The 22,545-nt window shown below is 42.6% G+C and overlaps 2 protein-coding genes across 5 annotated transcripts in view; one reads left to right on the top strand and one right to left on the bottom strand.

The window, feature by feature from the left end:
* The first annotated feature begins 1,763 nt into the window (after window positions 1-1,763).
* On the top strand, window positions 1,764-10,447 carry ZBTB33 (zinc finger and BTB domain containing 33). Its single transcript, XM_082865350.1, has 2 exons — window positions 1,764-1,925; window positions 5,222-10,447. The coding sequence occupies exon 2, from the start codon at window positions 5,224-5,226 to the stop codon at window positions 7,240-7,242; it is 2,019 nt and encodes a 672-aa protein (XP_082721476.1). The 5' UTR covers window positions 1,764-1,925; window positions 5,222-5,223; the 3' UTR covers window positions 7,243-10,447.
* Window positions 10,448-12,933: 2,486 nt separating this feature from the next.
* TMEM255A (transmembrane protein 255A) overlaps window positions 12,934-22,545 on the bottom strand; it is a gene marked incomplete at both ends in the record, with an annotated part of 44,935 nt that continues 35,323 nt past the window's right edge. For all 4 annotated transcript variants that reach the window (XM_082864095.1, XM_082864097.1, XM_082864096.1 and 1 more), the window contains 2 exons: window positions 12,934-13,092; window positions 19,717-19,860. In XM_082864095.1, coding sequence (XP_082720221.1) covers window positions 12,934-13,092; window positions 19,717-19,860 — 303 coding nt within the window. The remainder of the gene's footprint in view (window positions 13,093-19,716; window positions 19,861-22,545) is intronic.

A 22,545-nucleotide genomic window follows, 5' to 3' on the forward strand; every position in this document is an offset into this window, starting at 1 on the left:
CCACTGTGACCTGTATTTCAAAGAAATGTCTCATTTTAGTTTTAGTCAACTAAGCTACTGAAAGATAAATAGATCCTAAACTTTCAAAATGTACTTTGTCTTACTTCCTAATTTTTTTTTTTTGCTACTAAATTTTGGGGGAGGATGACTCAGAAAAATGGCCATTAATCTGCTAACTAGTTTTGTTAAGTGCTCAGTTACCAGGAAAATACTACCATCTGTCTTCGTTTCTTTTACAATAGCACACTCCTATTTTCCATGAAATGTTTTTATATTAAACAATAAAACTTTCATAATTTTAAGGCATAATCAAAAACTAATAATGCAGTAATTCCCACATAGATTGTTTTCCCACAATACCAAACCTTGGAGAAACGCCTAAGGAATTTCATTTGGATTTCTTATCTCCATGTGAAAATACAGCTGTATTACACTACTTTGATGTTATGCTATGTGGCTTTACTTTATTGAGGAGAATGTAGAATAGATGAGAGATCGATAGATGATGACATCTGTGTCTGATTTTATGTTGAAGAAAATTAGAGATAGTGAGTAGCCTGGTGGACATTCCAACTGAATGGTAAATAAGTGCCAATTCAAGTTTTTGGAAACTGATGCAATATTATCCTATACATATTTTTTAAAAGAAAATGAAGGTAGTGAATGGCTCTAGTTGTTGAAGAAAATGCTGCTATTTTGTTCTTTAGTTGAATATGATCAATAACCAGCCTAAAGGGAAATATTTTGCTCTCCAAACACCCATCCCATTGCTCCATTCATCGTGGTACTCAGTCGGAAGTGTATTACCAGAAGAGTTTTTAAAATTAGCACAACTCATTCATATATTCATTCACTAAACAATTATTGAACACCTACCATGTGTCAGACAGTAAAGCCCTCTGAGGAGGAAATGCTATGTAAATAAGAATAATAAATTAACAATGCAAGTGTTAATATTATTTATCTTTCAAGATGCAGCTCAAATTCAGTTTGCTACTCCTTTCTCTGTGTTCTGTACCTTACAAATATTTTGTCGATGTTTGAGTACCTATCTACTGAGCTCTTTGAAAAGGTAGAGACCTTGGTTTATTCATTTTTGTATTCCACAGAACCTAACATAAGATTTGGTACAGATCAAACAGGTGGTCAGAAAACGATAGTTGAAATGAAGGAATTAACATAGTGTTGCATCATTTAGTATTCAGTTAAGAAGATAGTACTTGTCCAAAAACTGAATTTATTTCTTCAAAGTATATATTATAATGCAGTTGTCATCGTGTTATCCTAGAACTTGGATTATCATAAATCATAATGAGTCGATACATTGTTTGATTATATTTATTCTGATTATATTTCAAGGTGGTTTATCATCTAACAGGCTATTAAATAGAGCAGTTTCAAACTTTCAAAAGAAATGAAACCCGTCTAGTCTCTCAGTTTTTACTCCCTAGAAGCTTACACGGAACGTAGACGAAAGCGACTACCTTCCCTCGCATCCCAACCGTTTGTGACCGCATTACCCCATCTTTCCTTTTTCCCACCCTTTCGCCCTCCGGAAGGGGCCGAGCTCTCCCGGTACTTCCCAGTCTTCCTCCGCCCCCTGCGGAAGGAGCCGAAGGCGGAGTGGGGCGCCGAAGCGGCGCGGCCTAACGCTCGGGCCCCTCCGGAAAGAGCCGAACCGCACTCGGAAGAGGAGGGCGCCTTTGCCTTTGGCGCCTCGCCCCCGCGCGGTGCCCTCTGTCGGCGGCTTGGGGCAGCTGTGGCAGTGGTGGCGGCGGGAGGCGGTAGCCGCGTCGACGTCGACCAAGACTGGAGCGACGTTTAAAGAAGGAGCCGAGTCGCCGCGGAGTCCGGCTTCTGGTTGTTGGAGGACTCCCACCCTTCCGCGCGGCCCGACGACGAGAAGCTGCAGCGCCGGGAAGCAGGTGAGGAGCCGGCCGCGACCCGGGAGGGGGCGAGGGATCGCGCCTGCTTCCTCCGTCCCTGGGCCGCGCCTGCCTTCGCTTTCTCCTCACTTGAACCAGGAAGCGGCGGAGACGGAGGCTCCGCTCCTCCGGCCCTTTCTTTGTGTGGGCCCGGGAGCGAAGGAGGGGACGAACCGGGAGGGCCGCGGCGCGGTCCCCTCCGCCGTCAGGGGCCGAGGGTCTGCCGGCGCCCGGGGTAGGCCCGGAGCGTGGGGAGCCCACCGCGGAGAACCGCTCGGCGTTTTCCTCGCCCCTCTGCCTGCCTTTTTTGCGCCTCTTTTCCCCTCCTAGCCCTTTGATTTAGAGCTTTTCGGCCTGGCCCATCCTCCCCTTCCGTCCCCTTCGCAGGGCATAACAATGCCGCCTGCTTGGCCTCATCCCCTCCCAACACCCCACCCTCCGGTTCGCCACCTTCTACTTTCCCCGGCTCGCCTCGCCTTACTACCCCCGCCCTGACTGTGCTGGCTGGACCTCCATCTGTATTTGCGAGAAGCTGCTTTTCCGCGTGAATGGGGGTTAAAAACCTCGGTTGCAGCCGGCCGGGTGCGAATGGGAAGAGGGGGTGGAAGGAGGAAGATGGGGTTCAGCTGCCGCAGGGAGCCGCGTGTCGGTTGTTTCAGTCTCGCGGGTGGTGTTTCTCTTTCCCACCTTCACCTGCCCTCGGTCAAGGATTTGTCTCACAGGAATGAGGAACGGCTTTTCCACAGTCGGGTCGCAAATCTTGGTTAGGGTGGGTTCAGACCGATTTGTGCTGTTCCTGGGTCCACCTTAACAGGGAAGAGGAGGTAACCTAAACAACAAAATGAAACCAAGTCCCGGTGTCACCTGGACACGTACATTTAAATCATTCCCCCATTGGGAACACCCATGTGCAAACGACAAAAATAGTGGGACCGTATTCAGAAAACCTATCTATCCACTGAAAAGGGACTTGCGTCGAAATCCCCATATTTCGGTAGCCCAGGTTGCTGGCTCGCTGTCCAAAGGTCACCCTTTCTGATGAATGCCTTTATGGTAACCTGGAATTCCTTGGTACCGTTAACAAGCAATGCCTTATAACATGATGTTTTAAATCCTTGATTTCTAGACTTTTCTCCTATTTTTTGTTTTTAAGCTATTATTTTGAAAAATTTAGAAGATATTTGAGACGCCCTGTCTTCCACGTGTATATACCTTAAGAACTGTGACAGTGGTACTACTTTGGTAACTCTAAAGAGAAAGAATATTAGCAATAAAAAGTGTTTCTTTACCAAAAGTACTTATCAACTAATTTTTCCCCCGCTTATCTATTTTATTTTATTTTATTATTTTTCAACGTCTTTATTGGAGTATAATTGCTTTACAATGTTTAGTTTCTGCTGTACAGCAAAGTGAATCAGCTATACATATACATATATCCCCATATCCCCTCCCTCTTGCGTCTCCCTCCCATCCTCCCTATCGCACCCCTCTAGGTGGTCACAAAGCACCGAGCTGATCTCCCTGTGCTATGCGGCTGCTTTGCACTAGCTATTTTACATTTGGTAGTGTGTATATGTCCATGCCACTCTCTCACTTCATCCCAGCTTAACCTTCCCTCTCCCCGTGTCCTCAAGTCCATTCTCTACGTCTGCGTCTTTATTCCTGTCCTGCCCCTAGGTTCATCAGAACCATTTTTTTTTTTAAGATTCCATATATATGTGTTAGCATACGGTATTTGTTTTTCTCTTTCTGACTTACTTCACTCTGTATGACAGACTCTGGGTCCATCCACCTCATTACAAATAACTCAATTTGTTTCTTTTTATGGCTGAGTAATATTCCATTGTATATATGTGCCACATCTTCTTAATCCATTCATCTGTCGATGGACACTTAGGTTGCTTCCATGTCCTGGCTATTGTAAATAGAGCTGCAGTGAACATTGTGGTACATGACTCTTTTTGAATTATGGTTTTCTCAGGTCAACTAATTTTTAATTATATATACATGTATTTATTTATCTATTTATTTATTTAAATTCCGTGTCATTGTTATTGGATATATCTTCTGCAAAGTGCCAAAAATTGTTTTGGGGGTGGTACACAGCAATACTATTTATTGACAGTCCCCCTCCCCTTTTTTTCTAGAGTGATGTCTGCTCTGTTCCAGTAAGTTTATATCTTAATTTTCACTAGTTCATTTGGTGTAAAGAAAGTTCTCATATCGATGCTCATAATTCTTTACCAACAAAATTCAATGTTTTGTGTTTTCATGCAAATGAGCTTTAAGAAATGGTAAACTTTTCTTTTCCTTTGTTTTATTTTTTCACAACAGCATCTGTTGACTTCATTTGGCACTCTGTTTAACATTCCGCCTCTGGAGATTGTAAGGGTAGGCAGGTGAGGGGAAGTGGCAAGGGGAAGAAGAAAGAGGAGAGGGTAAGAAAGGTGTTTCATAGTTTATCCAGATGAGGCATCCCAATCAAAGTAAGAATAGAAAAATAATAGAGGTAATAATTGCCAGTGTTTATAAATTCTGATTTAGTCACTGGCTGCAGGGAATAGCTGTTGAATATGTTCTTAAAGATAAGTTAAAATTTAGGAAGACTACATATTTTGGACTCAGTGTTGCACACACCAAGCTTTTCTGACATTCAAAACATTCATTTACAGGTGAAATAACTTTTATGTGTTCATGATGAAGATTTTTCTTAAAGTTTTTTTTTTTTTTTTTTTTCTTTTGCGGTACGCGGGCCTCTCATGGCCTCTCCCGCTGCGGAGCACAGGCTCAGCGGCCATGGCTCACGGGCCCAGCCGCTCCGCGGCATGTGGGATCTTCCCCGACCAGGGCACGAACCCGTGTCCCCTGCATCGGCAGGCGGACTCTCAACCACTGCGCCACCAGGGAAGCCCCTCTTAAAGTTTTAAGACAGTTAAAAATTAACTCTTAACTCTTCTTGAGGAGAAAATCCGAAATTGGAACTAAGAAAATTAATTTTAGTCTTTAAAACTAGCCTAGTGGTGATGCATGAATCTAAGATTCAAAGGAAGAGATTAATGTTCAAATCTGTAGATCAATTTAAAACTGGCTTGTCTCTTCTCAGAGTCATGAGATTTGACATGTGGTCCAAAAACCAGCCTGTAAGAATAATTTATATAAAAACCAAAAAGTTATATCAAACTTCGGGTAAAACTCCAGTAAACTAGTTAATGATGCTGTAGCTGAAATTCTGAATGATGAAGTGCTTTTGTCCTTCTTTCCTAATCTCCCATCCTCCCCCTCCCTTTCTCTTACAGGCATGGAGAGTAGAAAACTGATTTCTGCTACAGACATTCAATACTCTGGCAGTCTGCTGAACTCCTTGAATGAGCAACGCGGCCATGGACTCTTCTGTGATGTTACCGTTATTGTGGAAGACCGAAAATTCCGAGCCCACAGGAACATCCTTTCAGCTTCTAGTACTTACTTCCATCAGCTCTTCTCAGTTGCTGGGCAAGTTGTTGAACTGAGCTTTATAAGAGCAGAGATCTTTGCAGAAATTCTCAATTATATCTATAGTTCTAAAATTGTTCGTGTTAGATCAGATTTACTTGATGAGTTAATTAAATCAGGGCAGTTATTAGGAGTTAAATTTATAGCAGAGCTTGGTGTCCCATTGTCACAGGTTAAAAGCATCTCAGGTACAGCTCAGGATGGTAATGCAGAAACCTTACCTCCTGGTTCTAGTGACAAGAACCTTGAAATACAAAAATCAAAAGATGAAGCCCAAGAAAATGGGGCCACTATAATGCCAATTATAACAGAGTCTTTTTCCTTATCTGCTGAAGATTATGAGATGAAAAAGATCATTGTTACCGATTCAGATGATGACGACGATGACGTCATTTTCTGCTCTGAGATTCTGCCTGCAAAGGAGACTTTGCCAAGTACCAATACAGTGGCAGAGGTCCAGCCTAACCCAGGCTCTGTTGCTATTTCAGATGTTGCACCTTGTGCGAGCAATAGCTCTCCCCCCTTAACAAATATCACACCTACTCAGAAACTTCCTACTTCTGTGAATCAGGCAACTCTGAACCAAACACAAGGAAGTGAAAAATTATTGGTATCCTCGGCCCCAACACATCTGACTCCCAACATCATTTTATTAAATCAGACATCACTTACTACACCACCAAATGTCAGTTCTTCACTTCCAAATCATATGTCTCCTTCAATCAATGTACTTGTGCAGAATCAGCAGCCACCAAACAATGCTGTTTTAACAGGAAACAAGGCCAATGAAGAGGAGGAGGAGGAAATTATAGATGATGATGATGACACTATTAGCTCCAGTCCAGACTCGGCGGTCAGTAATACATCTTTGGTCCCACAGGCTGAGATCCCCCCAAATACCACTTTTGATGGATCGTTGATACAGAAGATGCAGATTCCTACACTTCTGCAAGAGCCACTTTCTAATTCTTTAAAAATTTCAGATATAATTACTAGAAACACTAATGATCCAGGTTTAGGATCAAAACATCTAATGGAGGGTCAGAAGATTATTACTTTAGATACAGCTACTGAAATTGAAGGCTTGTCGACGGGTTGCAAGGTTTATGCAAATATTGGTGAAGATACTTATGATATAGTGATCCCTGTCAAAGATGACCCTGACGAAGGGGAGGCCAGACTTGAGAATGAGATACCAAAAACATCTAGCAGTGAGACGGCAAATAAACGTATGAAGGTAAAACATGATGATCACTATGAGTTAATAGTAGATGGAAGGGTCTATTATATCTGTATTGTATGCAAAAGGTCATATGTCTGTCTGACAAGCTTGCGGAGACATTTTAACATTCATTCTTGGGAGAAGAAGTATCCTTGCCGTTACTGTGAGAAGGTATTTCCTCTTGCAGAATATCGCACAAAGCATGAAATTCATCACACAGGGGAGAGAAGGTATCAGTGTTTGGCCTGTGGCAAGTCTTTCATCAACTATCAGTTTATGTCTTCACACATAAAGTCAGTTCATAGTCAAGATCCTTCTGGAGACTCAAAGCTTTATCGTTTACATCCATGCAGGTCTTTACAGATCAGACAATATGCATACCTTTCTGATAAGTCAGGCACCATGCCTGTCATGAAGGATGATGGTATTGGGTATAAGGTTGATGCTGGGAAAGAACCTCCAGTAGGGACCACATCTACTCCTCAGAACAAGCCAATGACCTGGGAAGATATTTTTATTCAGCAGGAAAATGATTCAATTTTTAAACAGAATGTAACAGATGGCAGTACTGAGTTTGAATTTATAATACCAGAATCTTATTGAACTCCTTTTAAATATCAGAAAGTTTTGGTTTGGATTAAGGGTCAGGGCTTTCAGAAGACCTGTAAAACAAAGGTGAAAACAAGTTGATTTGATCTGCCATGTCATCTGAAGGTAGTCTAGTTGGATTATTTGTTGATAATTTTTTAGAAGCAAATTATTCTGAAAGTTTGAATAGAGATTGAGAAGTTTTTCCCCCCCAAGTATCCATTTTTATAGTTAGCTTTCAGCACATTTAAAAGAGGCAAAAAGAAAAAAAAAGCTTGGAGAGATAGTTTCCTGAATAGAATTTGAAGCAGTCTGAATGTTCTTTGAAAATAACTGGAGTTATTAGCATACCCTAGTATATCTTGCAACTTTCCCCTTCCGTGTTAGCACTTTACTGATGATTCTCAATTTTCTTATTATTGAGACTATAAATGTGTCGTGTCTTGTATATGGCATAAAAAGTAAACAAGAACTTCTAAAGTTGTCCTGGAAATTTTCAGAATAAATCTCTGCTTGGTTGTGTATTCTGCTAACCCAAATGGATAGCAACCTCCTGCCCCTCTTGAAAATGGCCGTGCAGACAAATCTCTCATTTGAACAGTGAAGTAGTTTTAGCTAATGAGAATTAAACCTTGCTTTTATTGCCATAGTCTGGAAAAGACCTGTGGCTGGACTACTGTATATATACCTTTGCAGTGTGGTTTCCATGGGCAAAAATACTAAAGGAAAACAAATCTCTGTAGTGCAGACAGGAAGAGGTGAAATGATCTGTCGCATTTGTTTTGAATTCTGCACTCTTACATGATAGCGACAGAGAATGGAAGTAAATGGAGATTTCCTTTTTGCTTGTTATGGTTAAAAATATTCCCATGACATTTTTCAAATTTTGAATCTGAAAGCCACCAAATTAATCTTTATGTATAAATCTTTATAAATGACAAATTTCACAAATGAGACGCCTATATATTTTGGGCGGGAGGCTACTGGCATATATTTTTAAATGTTCATATTACTTAGAATCTCTAATAGGAAGTTTTTATTTGACATAGTTGAGTCAGTGATCTAGTATTTTCCTTTCAGCAAGACCTTTTAGGTTTTTACTCCTTCTAAAATAAGTTCCATTCCATCTGCAAATTGCTGCAGTATTATAGCATTCAGAAGCTATACGTGGAAGTTAAATAGGCTTGTTGATTCCCATTTATCTTGAGAACAATAAATACCACCTTTCTCCCTTTTAAAATGACACATATTTAAACACTTAGAAAATAAAGTAAAAACTTATTGAAGTGCTAGTACTAAAAGGGAAGCAGGTTGGAACAAATATATAGCCTAGCATTTATAACAGGATTGACTTGTCGAACTTCTGTAAATGAATTTTTGCAAAGGAAAAAAATTAATAGATATTGAAAAAGATTGTTGTGCATAGTTATTAGTCATTTGTAACCTTGCTTAAGTATTTCTTAATTCAACATAGATATTTTCTTTCTCCTTAACCACGTATTTTTGAAAATAGTCTATTTCTTGACTTTGAACTTAAAGCTTTAATCATAATTTCTCATGTATACGTCATTCTTACAGTAATCTAGACTTGAAGATAATGGTTTCAGTGTTTCTTAAGATGGTAGCTGAGGGTATCAGGCATCAGTATTTGCAGTAATATGAGAAGAAAGAAAAATAATATACTCCTTTGCTTTACCAAGGATTAGAATGATGTGCATCTTTCTGTTTTCTGTTCTGTGAGTTGAGACCTTAAGACCATTTTGTAAACTAATCCTTGGAAATTTTTAAATTACCTTACAACTTAAGAGTCTGATCTCTGGAATTGCAATATCTGTTTCCTTTCTTTGTAGGTACTGATAACATTACTCTTTGACTATAGGGTACACTCTGAAATCTTTTCAGTGGAAATTTGTTTGTTTCATTAATGCTGTTTTACCAGTTAGACATAATTCTTCTACAAGTGTGAATGATACTGATATCAGCAGAGCTTCCAGTCCTTTCAGACTAAACTGCTAGGTAAATTAGTTTGTCATAATAAAACTTGGTGGTTTCTACAAGGCCATTATGACAAACCAGGAGTTAATTCTATAATGGAAAACTATCCATTCTTAATTATCTGGATATAATTATTTGCTGCTGCTGTGCTCTGTGTAAATTCTGAGGGTGAAATTTCAACTTTGCCTACTGAAGGTATCTTCTAGAGTTTTTTGGGAGGAGGAAAACTGGAAAAATCACTTTAAATTGTATTTTTGCCAGAAGACTTTTACTTGCATGTATGTCAGGGTCTTCTGTTTTTCTACAAGTCTCTATATACAAAGTTCAGAATTCATGCAGAATACTCCTTTGGGATTAAAACCATTCACCCCCAATATTTATGGGGTTGGAAATCTGTGGCAAGAGGCTGTTCAAAGCTTGTCATGGGGTGTTCCTATTTTATACTTAGTTTTCTGGCAATTGAACTTCCTTTTTTTCCTTTCAAGTTGGCTTCAGATTTGCTCCTATGCTAAATTACCTATAAATATTCTGGATAGGAACTTTGAAATAGCAATTTGTTAAAAGAGATGACAAAATGAAAGTGCTCAAACTAAGCAAAGCTTTTTTTTTTTTTTTTTTTTTTTTTTTTTTGCGGTACGCGGGCCTCTCACTGTTGTGGCCTCTCCCGTTGCGGAGCAACAGGCTCCGGACGCGCAGGCTCAGCGGCCATGGCTCACGGGCCCAGCCGCTCCGCGGCATGTGGGATCTTCCCGGACCGGGGCACGATTCCGTGTCCCCTGCATCGGCAGGCGGACTCTCAACCACTGCGCCACCAGGGAAGCCCCTAAGCAAAGATTTTTAAATGTTGTAGCAATCTTGCAAGATTCACTTTAGAATAAATCTTAAATGATTATCATTTTGGTGGTAATGATCCCACACACACAACCGCTATGAGGAATTGATGCTGGGTTTTTCCCATTGTACCAAAAAGATAAAACAAATGGTAAAAATGATGAAGGTATTTTGTATTGTCAAGGCGTGCATATTCTAAAGAATTAAATACTAATTCAGCAGCACTGGCTTTCTCATCTCTGTCAATCATATGAAACCTTGTTCATTTCCATCCAATACTGTAATGTTCATACTTGTTCACTCTTCTCTGTCATGACTTTAAGTTCTACTTTTCATTAACCGTTACCTGATATTAGTTCGTAGAGCTTCTTATGGCAAAAATAAAATGTTTTAATTCTGATTTTTGAGTGCATTTTTTACAAGATGTTCTTTCAGAAATTACATAGCTTATGTTCTGTTGTTTTACAGTTTTTGTAGCAGGAGACTGGAACTGTATTTCTGATGCCGGCATGACAGAATTTCCCATTAGGTTTTATATGTTGGTTAATCACATGCCCATTGTATCTTGAACCATAATAGTCAAAAGTGAGTCAGCTGCTGTCAGTTGCTTTAGAGTGTTTGTGATACTTCTGTTGATTCCATGAAGACACATGTAAGTTGATAAGGAGGAGGATAGTTTTATTAATTTGAAACATCACAAAAGCAGTCTGGGTTTCCAACATGGCAGTGATAACAGATTTTAAGCAACATCCAGTTATACAGGTTCTGGATTAATATTTTAATGTTTCATGCCCAGTTCAATACTTTAAAGCAGAATTAGGAATAAAGCAGTAAATATTACAAAATGCAGTCAAGGTACATTTTGGAAATACAAATTCCTTCATTACAGCAAATGTTTTTGCAAAAGAGTAAAGCAGCAAATATTAACTTTTCTAAGGTAACATGCACTTTTTATAGTTCAATGTGATAAAAAAAGAAGCTGCTCAAATTAAGTGTTACAAAATCTATACTGTTTCAAGTTACTTTGTAAAGTAAGAAAAATACATAGAAATGAGTCATAGAATCTTGACACTTTAAGAAATGTGATAAATGTAGGATATACTATGTAATGGTGCCTTTAAAAAAATTAAATACCCATACACGTTCCCTAAAGCAAAATGTAAAGTGTAAACAGCAAGAAATTTCATTGAGTATTACAAGTTGATATTTGTATAGTAAGTCAATTGGTTATTAGTCCCTTTTTGAAATCCAATAGAATTTTAATATGCTCAGAACTGTAGAAAATAATAGTAACTTTATATAACGCAAAAGGATTATAGTTGTTCAGATTTGAAATCCAGATGAGACATCAGTCGTGATGCCGAAAGTTAAACTGAATGTTTTGCAAACATTTACTGTGAACAATGAGCACACTGGTTGTACCTTGGTTAACTCTTGATGGCTGGGTGTCTACAAGGTAGATGGGAGCACCAGCATTTGCCTGCTACCTCTAATCCATGAAGTTGGGAGGTAGCGAAATCGGCTGGAAATTTTTCCTGTATGTGTTCTGTGTTTGCAGAACTGTCTAATTAGGTACCCTCCTGTAGCCCTGTATTTTTATGTTGTACAAGTATAGGATTATCAATCTTCCTTTAAATCAATCGATTGTCAGGTTAACATAAGATCACAATGAAAGTGTTCATTCTGAAATGAAGGCATGGTGCCGACGTGTTAAATTCATCAGATTGAGGTTTAAAGCTATGTATAATTAAAAGAACTGTACAAATACCTACCACAATGTGCCAGATGGATTTTAAATCTACGATAACACTTAAGAATTTGTCAAGTTGGCTACATTTGAGGTATTGCAGACAAAGCGGCATTGTAACACTTTCATAACCTTGAACACTGTCATGATTGGTCTCAACAGAAAAAAGGACCAATAAGAGCAGTGGCATTAAAATACAGATGATTCTTTTGGGGTGGGGTGCAGGATACGTGCGGTTTGCTGGGATTGAAGCACAATATTTGAAGATAAACAGTCACAAAGATTAGTAACAATCATAACACGACCCAAGAACCTAATCTAGCATTTTTTAACTCAATTTTAACCGTAAGATTTGTATCTCCTGCAGCAAATGCAACATGTAGTAGAACCGCTATCTCCTAAGTTACCCGATGTATAACTGAGAGCCACTTAAAACATCTCACATGTTCTGTGTATTTCAGTGCTTCTTGAACAATCAGTCCTGTTCCCCACTACTCAAAGGACTATTGCACTTTTCCCTTTGGGAGGTACCAATCACAAAAGCTGAGCTGAATGATCACAATAGCCATTTTTACAATACAGAGAAGAAAGGAGTAAGAGACATGGGCAGCTTTTTTCAGCATCCAGACACAAGCAAACAAAATCTTAGAACTCTCTGCATTGGAACTACCGTGTAGCCCCATCATCTGGGAAATTTTCCTTAGGGACTGACTTTAGTGGTAGGGAAAGACAGGGCCTATAAGCCAGGCGCTTCAACCAAGGTGCTAGGGTGGCGATCTGCCAACGGCCGGAGGACAACACTCCATTTACACAAAGTGAAGCAGATGGCAACCACACTTCTGCTGCACACAGAGGCGGGGCCATAGGGTAATGCAGGTCCAAACAAGACAAGCTGCTTGCTGGGATGGCTCTCCAGCCTTGCGCTGCCCTTCTTGGAAGTGCTGGGCTCAGTCTAGCCACCCCTGCTCAGCACTGATAACAAATAAGCTTCTTCCCTATCTTTCCTTAGCCTGGCAGGCCATTGCAAAACTTTATGCATAAGAATCACACTTTAAAGTTTGTACCCTACACACTTCCACTAAAGCAGAAATAGAAAAGCCACAATAATCTCAATAGCCAGCAGACATTCCTCTTTAGGGGCTGTAAGGGGGTGGCTTTTCAAAAGGCGGATAGTAGGGTGGAGAGTATCGGGGTGGAGCACTCGAGGACCACATGTAGCTGGGCGAAGGAGAGGCAGACTGGGGCTCATCAGAAAGTCCAGAGGGTGGGGAGGATGGAAAGACACTGGAATGCTGTGTAATCAAAATAGAACAACATCAGTTTAGGCAGTGAGGTTGCATTTCTCCAATGTCAGTCATTATTTTAAAATGAATACGGACCCAGTGTGTTTCTGTTTGGAACAACCAAGAGTTCCTAAACCTCGCAGGGTTAATGAGGGGCATGAAACTGAGCTGGTCCCACCTTCTCTCAGTCACTCAGGCTGCAGAGCTCACGCAGAGAGGCCTTGGAATCCTCCCCCACCCCTCCCTTTGGACCCCTCATTCAGTCAGTTACCGAACCCTGTTGCTCCTACTTCTGTGTCGTCTCTGGAATCCATCACTCCCTTTACCACGTTTATAACTCAAGCCTCCAACAACTACCCCCTGAGCCATGGCAACAGCATCCCAACTAGTCTTCAAAAAGGTAGTTTGGGCCTTAAGAATATTTGAGGTTAAGCCATTAATACCTGGGAAAGTCTTTGCTACAAAAATATATCATCACAGAGCCCATCTCACAGACCAAAACAAAACAAAACCAAAAAACTAAGGTCAGAGAGGTTAAATGGCTCTCTTGGATCTGGGGTCTTCTAACTTGAAGTCCAACAATTTCTATTTCATCTTAACTGTGGCCCACCACCCCAAAGTGCAGGGTATGTCGGAGGGCAAAGAGGAACAAAGGCGTGGAGGTAAGAATCACAAAGGTAAGAGTGAGGAGCGATCTACCAGGTTGCAGGGACACTGAGGACTCTTACTTTGTGCTGTCTAACTTTTGTAGTCTTTGGGAAGGGAGCGAGATATGGGTTAAAAAAAAATACCCAGTGAACTGGCGTGTTAGGAGTCATCTGCCACTTCTCTTTCCCTGGCCCATGTATATACCCTTGACCCTAATGATCTTCCTGCTCAAGGAGAGTTGGCCTGTTTTGTTCACTGCTCTCTCCCCCAGAACTCAAAACAGTGCTTGGCAAGTAGGAGGTACTCTAACTTCAGGAGCATAGAAGATGAACTTGGTATGATTTTTTTTTTAAATAAAATCTATTTTCAAAGACTACGGTCACATCTTGTGGGTACTGTTGCCTTGCTCCAGTGGTGGAGCATGGCTGAGGCCTGAAGGCTGGAGGGGTCTATAGGGATGGCAAGAGGCAGGAGGCCAGTTTTAGGCTCTCAGGAAGAGGAAACGTAAGCCAACGAATGGGGCTGCAGAACTGCAATTTTCTGTTGTGCCTTAGCTCTAGGAGGAACTGCTATATTAAAAAAAAAAAAAGACCCACTTAAATCAAAAAATTTCTCAAGAGTTCAAGTGCTGTCTGGGGAGGTCAATGCCTTTTCTTTGTTCAGCTGGCCGGAGTCTAAGTAGATCACGTCATTTTCAGGCCTAGAGCAATCTAGAGTCAGCCTTGCCATGAGGTATCTGGAGCCCGAGACCAGTTGGCTGATTCTCCTTAGCACCAGTCCTGACCTCTGCACTCCTTAGAAAGCGTTGTCCTGCTTTCTAGGTCTTGCTTGAGACACTGAAATCTCCATCTCCCACCACATAATGTCAGGACTGAGAAGAGGCCGTAGCGGCCAACATCCCCTCCTTCCCCATCACATCCATCCTTTCGATCTGAGAGAAGGAATGACAGGGTCATAGAAAGTCTTTAAAGACAAAAGAACTTGAGGCAGTGGACTCGAGACAAGCCAGATTCCTTCCAAAAATCTCAAAATTTCTCCTCCCTCCAGGAGGAGATATGCTTTCTAAGACACTGGAATCGTGATTTCCTAGTTTTCCACTCCGCCCTGCACAACTCTCTCCTCTCTCTCCCTCCTCTTCTGTTGCTTTCCTCAACTAAGAACGCTGTCCTCTTAAACCAGAGAGGAGAGCAAAAACCCACCAGGGACAAGATCTCTGTGGCCGGGGATGTGCCACTCTGCCCTTCTAAATCCCGTTCCAGGATAGTGAGAGCCAGGAGGCCAGTTCTCTGTGGCCCAGCCACAGAAGGGAGGGGCAAGTTTCTGAAGGTGGAGCTAAAGGCCGTTCCGTCCTGAGAGGCAGTAAAAGGCTGCCGTGGGTAGCAGCTGCCGTGGGTGGCAGTTGTACACTTTGATAATAAGAGGGGGTGGTACAACGGCCTTGGGTTTTCACTTCTCAGTTTCATGTTTGGGAAAGTATTAAGGGGGAAGGGGGTGGGATGCTTCTCACTTCCCTTTGAGGATGCTGGGAGTCTTAGGGATAAACTCAAAGGGCTCCTGGCAGAGCTAGGGAGCTAACTGGCTGCAGTCCACACACACCCTTGGGATTTGTTGCGGGCGGCGGGGGGGGGGGGGGGGGGGGGGGGGGGGGTCGCCCACCGTACCAGTGCATAGTTTCCTAGCAACAGGCAGGCACCTTGGGAAAGATCTGGCTTTGTTGCAGCTGGAGAGCTGGCCCGGCGCATTTTGATTCCTGCCTAAGAGTCGACTTGACTAGGGACAGGCAGCTCAGAAGAACAGAGCTTTGAATCCTTTCGCACCACAAAGCATGAAAAGCATGAAAAGCATCTAAATAGCCTACTGCTGGGCCTGGTCAGCTAGAGCTTCCCGAGCTGCTGCTTAGAGGCTGGGGTGGCCTAGGGCGGTGGAGCTACAGAGGAGGGAGCGGGCTCTCTCTCCCGCCTTAGCCTGCCCCTCCCTGCCCCATGCAGACCCACACTCCGCAAGACCCTTGTGCGTTTCTGTCACGTGTGCTTCTCTCTTCGGAAGCACTGGGAGGCAGTGACTCCAAAAAGAGCCCCGGAACTGGCCGGGTGATAAAGGGCACCAGCAAAAGATGCTGTGTCCCAAGGGTGAAATCCAGGGTCTCTTGGTTCTTTGCATTCCCCCTCTGCTTCTGACCCAGAAAGCAAAGCCAGGGGAGACGGAGAGAAGAGTAGAGAAAAGGAAGAGGAAGAAAAAGGGAGGGATCAGAAACAAGAGAAAGGAGGAGAGGCAAGGAGAACCTCAGCAGGAGAGGGGAAATAAAAAGTTGAGTGGCGGCAGCAGCGGCGGCCTCCTAAGGCTCTCAGCAACCTACGCCATCTACCGCCTCCCCCCGGACTAGCGCGACTCTCTCATTAAAGGGGCCCGCTTTATAATGGGTCCTGTTCAGTGGCTACGACGAAACCTAGAGTACCTTCATGTGATTTAATAAAGAGCATAAACAGAGGTGCTCGCATTTTGCAGAGGCTTTTGTTTTAAGCTAAACTTGGCGATTCACCAAATGGCTAGAGTGAAATAGCGGGTCTGGCCCAGTAGGCCAGACTGGGGAGTATGGCTGGAAGCCTTAAGGGATTTACCCCAAAGCTACACTGGGTTGAATTTCCCAGAAGTAGAAACGGATGCTTTATACCCTACAGGATATGGACTGCTTGGCCATGGGGAAATGAGTGCAAGGGGCAAGAGAAGTGAGCGCTGGGGAGGTGAGCAACGAGGCACCAGCAGTCTTGACTTCTAAGCTTGGACGCCTTGGAGTCCAACATTTGCAAGAGTCACAACATCCTCAGGGCCGCTGACCAGACCCACGTCCTCGCTCCCGTCTGACCACAAGAAACGTTTCCCAAGCTTCCTGACTGGACAGCTACCCAATAAGAGCATGACTTTGAGGGGTGAAAACAAAACCCTATAAATCTCCTCTTCCTTCTATCAGCCTTGGGATAAAAAGGAAAGAGAAGTCTTCAAAGGCAAAGTGACATAAATAGTCCTATTTGGAAATGACCAGAATGGGGAAGTCATTCAGGAGAAAGTCTAGAAAGGTCAGTTTTCCTGCTATGATTTGGGCCCTTTTACAATCTGAGATGAGACTAAGGGAGCTCTGGCTTTTTATTTTTTGGGTAGGTCTGTGCTTCTGGTGGTTTTATTGTCAGAGATGGTGTGCGTTTTGCTGACTACTTTCTATTTATCTGGGAACATAACAGATGTTCCTTCATCCTCTTGGCTTTCTTGGGGAAAGACTGGTATTTCCTCCTATGAAACAATAAGGGAATGGAACTTGGTGAACAAAAGAAAGCTCCACTCAAATACTAAAGTGAAATACTTTGTAAGTTCTAGAAGGAAACAAATCACTTAAAAACATACACCTTAAAACCCATAAATTTATAAAATCTCCAAAAACGAAATACAAAAGACGGCTTGAACCTACAGAAAGAACCAGGAGAGGTATAAGAAGTGTCCCAGAAGTCCTTGGAGTGGGGAGCAATTTAATAGCATAATAAGAGAAAGTAAAGGGAATTCCCTGGCGGTCCAGTGGTTAGGACTCCGCGCTTTCACTGCCAAGGGTACGGGTTCAATCCCTGGTCAGGGAACTAAGATTCCACAAGCCGCATGGCACAGCCAAATGGAAAAAAGAGAGAGAGAGTAAAGAGACCCTTTCTGAGTCATGATTAGGAAGCCCATAATTTAAACCAGTAGAATGCGTAAATATCCTAAAATTAACTGGGGAAAAGATCAGTGCTATACTCAGACTTATAGCTTCTCCAAAGAATCCCTCAAGCCAATCTCTGGCATCAGACAGACCTGGATACATATTCTTGTCCTCCACTTACCATCTCTGTGACTGTGGAGAGGTTACTTACTTCCTCCATGACTCAGTCATCTCAACTTAAAAATGGCAATGACAAGAGTTATTTCCCTCAAACGACAAAAATGAGATGATATCTGTAAAGCACTTAGCACAATGCTTGGTACATAGTAGGTGCTCATTGAATAGGAGCTGTCATTAAAAAGCAGAGGCTTCCACAAATCCCTGAAGTGCCTGCTTTGAGCCCACGGTGTAGGGTTGGGTTAGGTGGCTAGATTTGGATCCCTTCTCTGAGTTAGGTACCCTGTGTCTGGGTTTCCATAGCACTCTGGGTAATAGTCTACTTACTGTTTTGTCCCCACTGCTGTCCCCTAACCAGTCCCCTTCAGGTCCCTAGACTGGTCTCTTAATGCAGGGCCTATGTCTCATTCAATCTCTACATCCATAGCTCCTGGCACAGTTCCTGGCACATGGGAACACAGAGTCAACACTGACTGAACTGAAACCAACAGCCTGGGCCACCACTAGCATTGGCAATCTTGTTTTCATGCCTGGGGTAGTGTTTGAATGAGGAATGATGGACAGAGAGATGGCTCCATCCCCTAAACAGGGGCTTCCTGTCTCAGAGCTTGCAGCAGCCATCACCAAGGAGGTTATTGTTACTACTTCAGGGGTTCGTTATAAAGTGAAAAGTCCTAAAATCAATATAGTCAATATAATTTACTTCAGTGTAAAAATATGGAAGCAGCCTCTTGGGAGCCATGCATGGCCCCTCTGTCCCAGGATGAGTTTTTATTATGGGCGTCCCCAAAGAATGGTGACCCTCCTGTGCTAGGTTCAACATCTCTGCATTCTTTTAAAGGATTCCTTTGCCTCTGTCACTACTGCAATTATCTATGCCCTTTTAGAACTTATTTGTGTTTTCCGGTCTATATTGCCTATTTGGGGAACAAGTTCCCTGAGTTGTCTACCTGTGAATACAGTAGGCTTTAAAACAAGTTCTAACATCTTTTCCCAAGCTTTAATGGATGCCTCCTTGTGCTGGTGCTATATTTTATGACAGCAAACAAATCCATCTTCACACTATAGATACGTACTCCTATTGCCATATAGAGTCCCAGACCTCCCTGTACAGTCTGTAAACCAAACCAAAGTACACTTTATTCAACTAAATAGGGGGTTTTTCAGTTTCAATTATTTTGTTAATCTGAAGTGGAAATTAGGTTGTGCAAGGGCTCTGTTTTTCTAGACTGGCTGGTTAATTGGGGCCACCCCAACAGCCATGCTTTTATGTCCCCTTGGAGCATTCAGGGCTCTTGGTCAATAGAAGTAAATTCATTATGAGCTTCCCTCCTTTCAAAGGCATTTCCTTGGTCCCCAAATTTTGAATTAACCAGATTCGAGCGTAATCCCATCCTTCTGTGGTCCAGAGTTTAGGGTCACTGTAAATGCCTAAAAGACTGTTTCGTTTGTTTTCCTGAAGTATCTAGTTCAGTGCTCTGCATACAATGAATTCCTTTTAATTAAGTGCCTTTTGGGTTCTGTTCTTCTGTGCTTAGTCTTAGCTCAAAAGGAAAACGGTAAAGGGCAAATTTGGTAACACTTATTTCTGACCCACGTGATAACAAGGCAAAAGAAGGGGAGGAGGGTGTTATAAAAAATATTTTCTCTGTAGAGTCCCAGTTAGGAAGTCTGGAGAAAAAGAAGGGACTTCTTCCTCATTACAGATTTGATTCAAACCCGTGTGTGGCTCAGAATGCCCTTGTGCTAAGGAGGCAGGCCTCTCCCAGTGGCAGAGAAATGGAAAAGGCCACTGTTGGACAGGGGTCCGTGGTGACATACTCATGAGTACCTCAGTGTAGGTCAAGGCAACTTGGGACACCTGGATCCTATCTCCTCTCCCCTTTTCTTCCCTCATTCTGTTTCTTCTCCTCTTGTGTCTTTCCCACGCTCCCCATCTCTCCCATCATTGCCGGCCTATGCAGTCCTTAAGCTAGTCACTGGTACCCACAGGCTGCTAAAGGCCCTCAGGGATAGAGAGCCTGGCTACGTCATATATATTAGGAAGGGTCCATAATTAGGGAGAGAACGAGACAGCATGAGTGAGAGCAAGGGCAATGGAGAGTTCTTTTTCTCTCAAAACATACCTGAAAGTCATAAGCAGAATAAGGTGGCAGATGAGGAGGGCTATGGTAGTAGGTATTATAGGATGCCACTTGAGGACGAGCGTAGTAAGAAACAGTCGGATGGGCATTTTCAACAGAACAGTTCAGTGCTGGGAGAGCTGGGTTCTGCAGAAAAACATAAATTAGAAACAACATAAACGTTCATCACTAGGAGAATGGTTAAATAAACCATGGTACATTCGTACTACAGAATACTATGGAGCTACTGATAAACAATGATGTGCACCTATATTTAGTGACAGGGAAGTTGTCCAGGATATATTGTTAAATTAAAACAACAAAAACAAGCCATTGGCAAAACTATGGAGACAATAAAAAGATTAGTGGTTGCCAGGGGTTGGGGTTGGGGAGAGGAATGAATAGGCAGAGCCCAGAGTATTTTTAGGACAGTGAAAATACTGTTTGCCACCATAATGATGGATACATGTCATTATACATTTGTCCAAACCCATAGAATTACAACAGCAAGAGTGAACCCTGGGGCTTCCCTGGTGGCGCAGTGGTTAAGAATCCGCCTGTCAATGCAGGGGACACGGGTTCGAGCCCTGGTCCGGGAAGATGCCACATGCCACGGAGCAACTAAGCCCGTGCGCCACAACTACTGAGCCTGCGCTCTAGAGCCCGTGAGCCACACTACTGAAGCCCACGCGCCTAGAGCCCGTGCTCCACAACAAGAGAAGCCACCGCAATGAGAAGCCCACGCACCACAATGAAGAGTAGCCCCCACTCGCCACAACTAGAGAAAGCCTGTGCGCAGCAACGAAGACCCAAGGCAGCCAAAAATAAATAAATAAATAAATTTATTTTTTTAAAAAAAGAGTGAACCCTAAGGTAAACTATGAACTTTGGGTGATTCTGATGTGGCGATATAGCTTCATCCTTGGTAACAAATGCACCCCTCTGGTGGGGGCTGTGGGTAATGGGGGAGGCCATGCACGTGTGGGGAAGGGGTACATGGGAAATCTCTCTATCTTCCTCTCAATTTTGCTGTGAACCGAAAACTGCTCTAAAAAATAAAATCTTTTTAAAAAGGCACCATGTTACATTAATGTAGCATAATCCCAGTTTATGTAAAAAATAAAGACTCAATTATACACATATGTGTGTTTGTCAATGAAATTAATCTGGAAAGATTCACAACAGACTGTTAACTGTGGTTATCTCTGGGGAGGGCAGCAGTACTAGGAAGTAAATGGGGACTCTTCACTTTCAATTATATAGCCAAGGTTTTCACAATTAATATGTATTACTTGTGTCATTCCCCCACAACTTATTATTTTGAAAAATTCAAACCTATAGAAAAGTTGAAATCATTTGTATGATTTTCAAAAACAAAAAAGAAAAAGAAGAAGTTGAGACCCCAAATACAAAATGCCAAACGGACAAGGCTATTGCTATTCCTGTGACAGAAATGTGATCGATCACAAAGGGTTTATAAAAGTTGTAAGGATTCTTGCAGATTCCACCCCCACTTTTTGGGAAAACAAAGCAATGCAGAAAGAATTTAATACCATTTTTATAACATGGTGACATGTGTAGCCCTTCAAGGGTTAAAGCTAATCTTATCCAGGATGGGGCTGCAGATTTCAACAAGGCCAAAACACTGCTCAAGGAAGCCACCACCGCTCATTAGTTCCCAAGCAGGACTGTGCGCTGTACCTTATGAGTGCCACATGGGTCAAGGTGTGGGTAAATGTTCTTTCCATCATCCATGTCATTGACACCCCCTCCATTCATGTGGATAATCGACAGCTGTCTGTAAAATCAACATGTCTTGTTTCTGGTATGTATCGACTTTGCACTAACGGAGAGCAGAAGCTTCCTCTCAAGTGATGAAAATGTGTGGGCAGGCTTTGGCAATGTCACAGGCAACCATGGTGGGATGTTGGCAGAGGAAACTCCCTTATAGCAAGTTTCAACACAGTCTGTTGCTCTCTTCCTTGGAGTGGGTTACTGTTTACATCTCTAGGAGGTTTGAAGAGTTACAAGCCTCAGTCATTATGATGCTGCTCACAGACAACCAGAGAAATGTTTCTCAGCCTCTCTCTTGTGTGGGAGAGAACTTAGATCTTGACCATTCCAAGGGCTGGCTCGCGTTACAGAAGAGTGCTCAGAAATGCCCTTACCTCTCCACAAGGATTCCAAAAAGAAATGTCATCCCTGAGGAAGTCCAAGAAACCATGTTCCGTTGGCCTTGTGTCAGTTAAAAACACACCCTCCAGCTCTTGCAAAACGAAACCAGTTCTTCTATGCAAATAAACTAAGCCTAACCATAGAGAAGCAATCATGCAATGTAAACTCTATCTAGAAAAGGTTTTGTGCGTGCAGCGAGGCTGGGGGTCCAGGATAATCTTTGAAAGGAAGTTGACTATTATAGAGAAAGAAACACAGGCGGAAGATTAAATAAGCACAAGAAAGCCACAGAAGAGAAGTGTAGAGGACGTAGAGAAAATGGACGGGCACCAAGAGAGGTTGAGGGAGTGAAGGGGGGTGAAGTCAGGAGTCAGGCAGGGGAGAAGCAAAAGGGATGGCCCCAAATAATGGTCTGGTTATGGTTGTTGTTCTTTTTAATATTTACTTATTTTGGCTGCTCCTGGTCTTAGTTGCGGCATGCAGGATCCTTTGTCGCGGCATGCGGGATCTTTACTTGCGGCAAGTGGGCTTCTTAGTTGCAGCATGCATGTGGGATCTAGTTCCCTGACCAGGGATCGAACCCGGGCCCCGTGTATTGGGAGCATGGAGTCTTGCCCACTAGACCACCAGGGAAGTCCCATGGTCTGGTTATGTTTT

The sequence above is a fragment of the Leucopleurus acutus genome (genome assembly GCF_964270905.1).
Source record: "Leucopleurus acutus genome assembly, chromosome: X".
NCBI lineage: Eukaryota > Metazoa > Chordata > Mammalia > Artiodactyla > Delphinidae > Leucopleurus > Leucopleurus acutus.

What these genes read in the sequence shown, in the direction of transcription:
- ZBTB33 (XM_082865350.1), top strand. Translation starts at nt 5,224, where the DNA reads ATGGAGAGTAGAAAACTGATTTCTGCTACAGACATTCAATACTCTGGC.